Genomic DNA, 8184 nt, shown 5'->3' on the forward strand with positions numbered 1-8184 from the left:
TCCCTCTTTCCTCCTATATAGCCTTGCCTGTGAGTAGTAGGATCGTCACTGCTCACTGTACAAATAAGGTCCTCACATGCTAAAGAAGGTCTCGTGAGTATATTGTGGACTGGGGTCATGTTGGACAAATCCTAAAGGGAGTGTCTCCCTAACTGCCTCTCCTCTTCTCCTTCCTCACAGGGTACAAGGATCAGGGTATCCCACAGCAGCTGTGAGCCTACAGGACCTGCCAGGGAAATCCAGGGTCCTGCGAGGGCTGCGCCAGGTGGCTTCGGGCACAAGGACCTTCACATGTTCTCTTCTGCCGTTTCTCAGATTGGGGTAGAAAGAGAGTATTTCAAAAATATTATTTATTTCAAAAAACACACCTGCTTTTCTCAGCAGGCTCTGAGGCCAGCTTCTCTCTCTGCTCCAGAGGCGCATGGGAGGAACAGGGTCAGAACTTCAGGACTGGGCTAGCGGCGGGATACTGACCAAGCACCAGGGACGCTGGGCATGCCCATCTGACTGCCCGCTGAACAGGCACCCAAGTCTGTTGGGCTGGGCTGCCGTAGGCCCTGTCGGGCTGGGCTGCCATAGGCCTTGTCGGGCTGGGCTGCTGCAGGCCCTGAGCAGGTCATCAGACACTCTCCCAGGCATTAGGACTTCATGGAATACTTCCGCTGGGTCCTCATCCCCTCATTCAATCGTGTGGTTCCTGCATCTGCTCTGTGGGCTCCTGGGGGGCAGTATCAGGGTAGAAGTTGCAAGGTGGCCAGGTGGTAACCCAGCATGGAAAGGTTCCTGGGTCCCCACAGGTGTCTGATGACACCCCAGCCTCTTAGCTGCTGGGTGTGCCTGTATCCTTTGCTTCCCAGAGGCGAGGGTGGCACCGGCTCCACCTCTGCTAGAGTTCCAGATGTTTATATGCAAAATGACCAGGTTGAGTTGTGAGTGGCTGCAGACCAGCAGCCTCCTTGGATGTATTTACTACTGTTTCTGGTCCCCTCTCCTTCTGACATCCACGTGTTTCCAAATCCAGATGGTTTGGTTTGAAGAAGGTGACGGAATCCATTCATTGTTATTTCCTAACACCCAAGCTGAGTCTGGGCTTCCCACCCGCCGCCAAGCAAGTGGATATCTCTAGAGAGACCCGTGCAGAGTCAGCTGTCTTGAGACCCATGAACTGTAAAACGGCCTGTTCAGGTCTCCCGAGCAAGTCCTGGGGGACAGTGGAGACTCATCTGCATATGAAGTGTGAGAAGAGTGACCTGGAATCCATACATGCTGCAAGAAGAGGCAGTGTGAGGCTGACGCTATCGGCACGGCTTGCGGACCTTGGTGCCCCATTAAGCAGCAAGCCTGGCAGTGATGTGCCAATACAGGGTTAGATCCTTAATGGGAGGAGAAACCAGCAGAAGGTTTGCGGGCACCAGTCTGAAATTAAGAGAAGGCGATCCAGAATTACAGTGATGACACGGCTATTTGTATCCCTCTTCATTCCCAGCTAACGTAGGAAGCGCTAACGTGTGGGACAGGCCCAGAGCTCAGTTCCCAGCCGCACTGGCATAGAGCCATCCACGGGTCCCTCTTGGAGAATCTTTCCCTATCTAGCCGAGGCTCTGTCACAGCACGGCCAGAGCTAAAGAAAGCTGCCCACTTTCTGCCTTGGTGGATGGGGGCTCCTGGGAAGCAGCTCCCATTTCCCTAGGGTTCCAGCCCCCTACCAGACTTCTTAATTGCAGTCTTTGGGAGCAGACCTCCAAACTGGACAGCCCCTGACACCATGAAGAGATGTAATCTGTGGCGTCCTCACTCCGGGCTCTAACTCTGGACCAGTTTGCCTGTCCTACCCTGTATTAGTTTCTTCCAGGGCTCTGTGGGATCAAGTCGCACCCTCGAACACCTGCCAGGGTCCTGTATCTTCCATGTTTACTTCTGTTGCTTCTGTGTGTCTGCAGGCCCTGTCTTGGGCTACCACTCTGCAGATCACTGCTCTCAAGGGAGCTACATCAGGTAGCAAAGCTGTACAGATATCCACGACACAGGGAAATGAATGGTCGAGCCCTCCCGTGCTGCCAGGCCACAGACCTTTACCTCCCCTCCCCCACCCCCATAACCAGTGATGACAGCCCTTGGCAAGAGCGGCCCCCAGAGTGAGGGAGAAGTCTATTTGCCTGGTTTGGACTGGGGGTGGCTACTGGAGGAGTTGAGAAGAGATAGCAATTTGTATCGCTTGTTTAGTGACATGAGCCAGCCTCGAGTGGGACTTTTCTGAGTGACAAGTGTCACCGTGAGTTCCACTGTGGGATGGCTTAGCACAGGGGTTTTCAAGCTTGGAAAGTTGTCTCCTGAGCACCCCCTCTCCAGGTGGCTGATGTGGGTAGACTTAGGAGCCCCCAGAATAGTGCTACAAACAGCAGCCCCCTGGTGAGGCCTAACTTTACCATAATTGTTCTCAGACTGGACAGGGGCTAATTCCCTCCACAGTCCAAGCTGACCACTGGATCTAGGTGACCAGCGTTCATTTACCACCAGAGATCTAGGGAGCAAGGCCATCAAGCCATAAAGTGCTTAGGGGCCACAAGTCCATTAGTGACAAAGCCCCTAGATGGCCTCGCTCAGGGCTCCTGTCCCAACCTTGGGAAAGAATTCAGAAGCATATTCTCCGGCTATGAGTGCCAGGAGCAGAAATCACAGGCACAGAGAGAGCATCCTGGTGTGTGAGACATGGCCAGGGCATCATGGTCAGAGTGGCCATTTTTCCCCCCACCCTGGGACCCCGGAACAAGAATGAGGCACCAGGTAGCCCGAGTGTCCTAGCTTCATTTTGCCGCTGGGATAAAATATGCAGGAGGGAAGGGGATCTTTCTGCTGCTGCCTTGATTTCCTTTTTTGCTTCTGCAGGTGATACACAGTCTATCACCGCAGAGTCGGGGAGCAGCTAGCCACACACCCACAGTCAGCAGCACAGAGAGAGGAGGCATCCGTGCTGTTTGCTCTTTTCACACCTCAGCTAGTTTTTTTGTAAACTTACAAAGCCCAGGTCCACGAAATTGTGCCACCCACAGTCAGGGTGGTTGTTAACTTCAACTAACAATTTCAATTAACAACTAAGAATTGCTCAGTTAACAATTAAGATAATCCTCCCCAGACATGCCCACAGGCCAATCTGATCTAAATAATTTCTCATTAAGACATTTCCAGGGTGATCTAGATTTTGTCAAGCTAAAATCAAGCAGTGGTGTGTAGTGTGTTGTGGAGATCACTGGGGACCCCCGGACTGTGGCCCCCATGGCATTAGCCACTCCCAGTTTCAGACTGACCAAACTGCTGCCCTTGCTTGGATCAACACTTCAGCAGTACTGGAGCGTGAGAAGGATGTGACAGGGACTTGGTCTGCTCTCTGCCCCCAGGCCCCAGCAAACAGTCTCCACAGTAGGCCTGGCCCAGGTGTTGCCCAGAGCGGTTCATCTTAGCTGTTCTTTGAGCCTCCTGCAGGGAGGGGTTTAGTTAAATGTTCCTGTGGAGAGCAGAGACTCTCCCCCAGACACACACCCCTCAGGAGTCACAGGGAGGGATAATGAACCTCTTCAGAAGGTTGGGGTAGTGTTTCTCCCTCTGCCTTCCTGAATTTTTGACCTCATCTGCCCTCAAAGCCATGCCTCCTGGCTTCCATGCACCCCTTATGGAGGGTGGAAGCCGATGGCAGCTGGCACAGTTGGTGCTGGGAGCTGCCTGGTTCATGGGATCCAGTTCCTATGTTCCCTCATAGGACCAAGGCTGCACTGATGCATGATAAAATTGTGGGGTGTAGGAGGCTGGGGGCTGGGGAGCAGAGAGGAGAACTCAGCTAAAGGAGACGCAGAAAATAAACCACATGGCTAGAGTGTTCCCTAGACAGAAAAGGATCAAGATGTTCCAAAGAAAAATCATGTGTACATCTCAAATGCTGGGCTTAAGGCTAGCACACAGTGGCTGAAAACCAAGACCAGGAAAATCCCCCCAAAGGTCTAAGGTTCCTGAAAGCTGAATGATAGTGGGCCTTTTACCTCAAGATGCAAAACACACTTATCTTTCTCTAAGCCCTCTTTAGCTGCTCTCTTCCTTGCTGGTCCGGGCGGATGGCGACCTTCACACATGCCTCCAGCTTATGTGAGGTGGGAGCAGGCTTTCCAGTCTTTAGTGATGTGTTTCATTGTTAGAGACCTGCATGAAGAAAGCATGGGCCGTGCTGGGGAGCCAGAAAGGCGGCGCGTTGGCAACGGCTCCCTCCTGGTCTTTCTCACACCCGCTGGATCATGTTCTAACTGCATTGTAGAGGTCAGAGGGGAGCTTTGGGAAACCCCCAACTTCACCAGTCATGGTTTCCCAGAGGCTGGCCTTCTCTGTGGTTTAAAGAACTAACTGTAGCCACTTGGTCACTTAGTGCCGGGCAGAAGTGTGCCCGATGCAGACCAAGGTTTCCCCCTAGTGGCAGCAGGAAGCCAGGACACCATCTATGGGCCTGGGGGTGGGGTCCACTGGCCCAGCTGTGGGGTTCCGCAGTTGGCAAATGTTCCTTCAGTGCTAAAAATGCTCAGGTCCTGAGCTCAGATGAAAGATGCCCTCCAGGCCACACCCCTGCAGTACCCAGCTTCCATCAGTGACAGCAAAGTGGGAGAGACCCTTTCTTCAAGGACCAGCTGCTCGGTATCTTTCGGGAGAGTTCTGTGCCGAGGTTGTAGGGGACCTGGAGATCATCTTGGGCAGCGGCAGGGACATAGTGCTGTGAAGAGGCCAGCAGAGTGCTGAGGGAAAGGTTCAGAGCTTGCAGTCTTCCTTTTCTTCCTGTCAGCCTTTGAGAGCTTCTGAATGTTCCTGAGTTCGCAGAGGTGTGATTTCACTCAGAGCATGACCCAGCCTCAATCCCATGATGCACCACGACAGAATGGATCCCAATTAGAGTGGTCCCAAGTACCCTCCATGTCCACGACAGTAGAGGAATAAAGCCAGTCCTTCATTTCCCAACAGTCCTGCCAAAGCCAGGGGTTTCTAGAATGCAGACCCATCCACCCAGGCGGGGTGGCATGTGGACCTCACTATTTCAAAAGGCTGGCAGCTCCAGAGTTGGGAGAGTCGATTCCTCCTGGCGAAACGAACACTGGTCTGTCCAGCATGCTCCAACCCCCTTCTACACCCCACCCCGTCCCAGGGCAAGTGACCTTTCCTGGGGAGACCCAGAGAAGTGCCTCTTTGCCCCCAGACAAGTCACCAAAGGTCTAAAGAAATGATTCCACCAACGTTAAGTCTGGGACCCAGTGAGTTTATGGGGTTACTTACTGGAGCATGGATGACTCTTGGTAAGCTATGTCACAGAAGCCCTACCCCAGCATGGCAGACGACTCAAAAAAGCTGTGTCACCACTGTCCTCATCCCAATCAGTCACACGTCCCCAGCCGCATCCCCTGTGCACACCGGTTCCTCTCTCTTATGGGGTCTTTGGGTTCAGGATCCCCACTGCACCAAATCCAGATCCACTGAAGTACCGGGGTCCAAGAGTGGTCCGATGTGGGAGGGGCAAGGAGGGTGCGGTGCCGCCTTCCTGGGGGGCCTTTCTCGGGTTTCAGACAGCACTTTGATTTTCTGAACTTCTCCTGCACTGCCCAGCCCAGGAGCGAGCAAGGAATAGAGGAGGAGGAAAGTTTTGATAGGGGAGAAGCCATGATGGGGCTTGTGACTAACTTCTGCAGGCTTCCATGGAGCCGAAGCCGGCCGTCCTCACAGGCGGTAGCCAGCTGTCCTCACAAGCGGTATTCCATGGAGCCGAAGCTGGTCGTCCGCACAGGCACAGTTGAACACTGTCACACAGGCTGCTCTTTTGTTTTCAGCAACACATGAAGACCCTGGCTGTATCACTTAATTTTGGGCACGTGTTGTGTTGTGAATTACTGCTTTGGTGTCGCTGTTGGTTTCGTTTGGATCTCTTGTCTCTGTTAGATTAACTGCTGTACATTTTTATGTTTTCTGACTAGTTCCAGGGCCTTTTTTCCTTACTCCTACTCACGGGGAGCCCACCTGCCCCAGTCCAGCCAGGGGGCGGGGCGGCATTGCCAGCCCATTCCAAAGATTGGAGACTACTTGAAATAGCTCAGCCCTAGGGAAGATTCCAGACTTGCCTGGCTTTGCAAACTGGGGCCCAGATCTGACTTTGGCTAAATTTTCCTGGTGTCCTCAGGCTTGACAGGGTGGCTTTGGCGCAGGTTCCCGCAGGGCCCCACAGGAGCAGAGCAGGGCTCCTGCTTCTCCAGCTTCCCAACAGCTTTGAACCCCGTCTTTCCGGTAGTGCTGCTTACATGTGATGGAGAATCTCCCACAGCAACAAAGCCCGTGTACATATCTCCATATACACATGTGTACATACACACGCGGTGTGTACATACACACGCGGTCCTGTTATAAATACACAAAGCATGGCTTTTCTTTGGCATTCTAATTCTTTTTTTTTAATCATTGGGAATATGGTTTTGGAAACATTGTCTTTTTTTTCCTCTTTTCTATGTAATAAACATTCATGTGACCTTTCTGGTGGCTTCTCAAGTTCCCATGTCTTCCATTTCGGTAACCAGGCAGATCTCCAACCCGCTCTAAATGCTTCCATCCCTCTCTCCCTCCAACCTCAGCTGCCGATCTTCCCATTCTGTGGGCCGCCTTCCCTTCTCCAGGGGAACGGATCCAGCGTTCTCTGCTCACCAGGACCTTTGGAGCCAGGGATGCATACTCCCAACAAAGCACCAGGACCCAGCCCTGGATGTGCGCAGAGGGAGCCCATTTCCTTTCTTGGCAGCTGGACTGGCTGACAAGAGAAATGTGTATAAGATGCATGTTGAAATGGTGCCTTCCATAAATGAGCATCTGAGTACGACAGTCAGAACTGAGAGCTAGCTGGCTGTTGGCCATCGTTCGGGGTCTTCTGAAGCAAGGAGGGGATGGTAAAGTCTCGTCTACAGCCTGGCCAACATCTTCATTGGCTAATGCCCAGAGACCTAGGGAACTCAGCACATTCACTGATGGAGGGGAATAAACACATTACAGATAGAAGAATGGAGAAGGTGGTCTACGATCTGACAAAACAGTCTTCAAACTAAAGCAGCAATCCATCAAGGGGACATTATGATTCTAAATGCATGTGTCTTGAATACAGGTGCACACAATCTCATAAAATATACTATTAGGAGGAAAGTCTCAGATTAACCTTATCGTGATCATACCGGGTTACTTCAATACCACACCCTCACCAATAGGTCATCCCCACAAACAAAACAAAACAAAAACCCAAGCCAGATATATCAAAATTAAATGGGATTGTACACCAGATGGACTTAACAGAGATCTACAGAACATGCCATTCAAACGCTGTAGAGTTTGCTTTCTTCCCAGAAGCCCATGGGGCATCCACCCATATATGGCACAAAGCCAGTCTCAACAAATACAAGAAAAATGAAAATAATTTCTTTACCCCGACTGATTGCAATAGGTAGAAGACTACAAATCAGAGGCAAGAGAAACTCTAGAACATATACAGATTCATGAAGAATCTAGAAAGTTCTGAACAGGCAGAAAAAAAAATCTAATGAGATGGAACCCATGTGGGTTAGTAAAAGATCAATGCTTTGGAGATAATTAGCCTCTGTGTTTCCCAGTCCCTAAGGAATGCCCGAGGGCATCTCAGGGGTCATGAATGTCAAGCTTGGTTGACTAAGTGCATCATCTGCTGTGGCTGCTTCAGGAGCAGCAGCCTGGAGGAGCAAGCAGGACATGCCTGCAGTGTTACTGTCAGTGGTGGAGTGGTCGCTTGGCTCCTCATATGCTAAGGGAAATGTCCGACCTCTTCCTGTTCCTCAGGGCAACCTACCACCTGTGTTAGCGTTCCCATAGCTGTTTGTGTCTAACATAAGTGACCCAGAGAAAGAAGTTCTGTTCCCCACGTTGTTGCAGCGATTTTCATCTGTGTCGGGGAACACCCCGGTGAGGGCACAGTGAAGCAGAGAAATTCACATTACGTCAAGCAGGAAGAAGACCAGCAATGATGAGAGGGGGCAAGATAGCACCCCTAAGAACACACTCACAGTGACACACTTTCTCCAACTAGGTCCAACCTCTCAAGATCAAGGACGGGAGGGAGGGCGAAGGGCTCGCTACCTGTTATCTACATACACGCCTGGG

At 51.7% G+C, this 8184-nt stretch overlaps 1 protein-coding gene across 2 annotated transcripts in view; it reads left to right on the top strand.

The window, feature by feature from the left end:
- Stum (stum, mechanosensory transduction mediator homolog) overlaps nucleotides 1-6543 on the top strand; it is a 49428-nt gene extending 42885 nt beyond the window's left edge. The window contains exon 4 of one of the 2 annotated variants that reach the window (XM_005348966.3): nucleotides 181-6543. In XM_005348966.3, coding sequence (XP_005349023.1) covers nucleotides 181-215 — 35 coding nt within the window. In that variant the 3' untranslated portion in view covers nucleotides 216-6543. The remainder of the gene's footprint in view (nucleotides 1-180) is intronic. The other variant, XM_005348967.2, reaches the window with a different exon arrangement.
- The last annotated feature ends 1641 nt before the right edge of the window (nucleotides 6544-8184 follow it).

The sequence above is a fragment of the Microtus ochrogaster genome, chromosome 6 (genome assembly GCF_000317375.1).
Source record: "Microtus ochrogaster isolate Prairie Vole_2 chromosome 6, MicOch1.0, whole genome shotgun sequence".
Classification (NCBI taxonomy): domain Eukaryota; kingdom Metazoa; phylum Chordata; class Mammalia; order Rodentia; family Cricetidae; genus Microtus; species Microtus ochrogaster.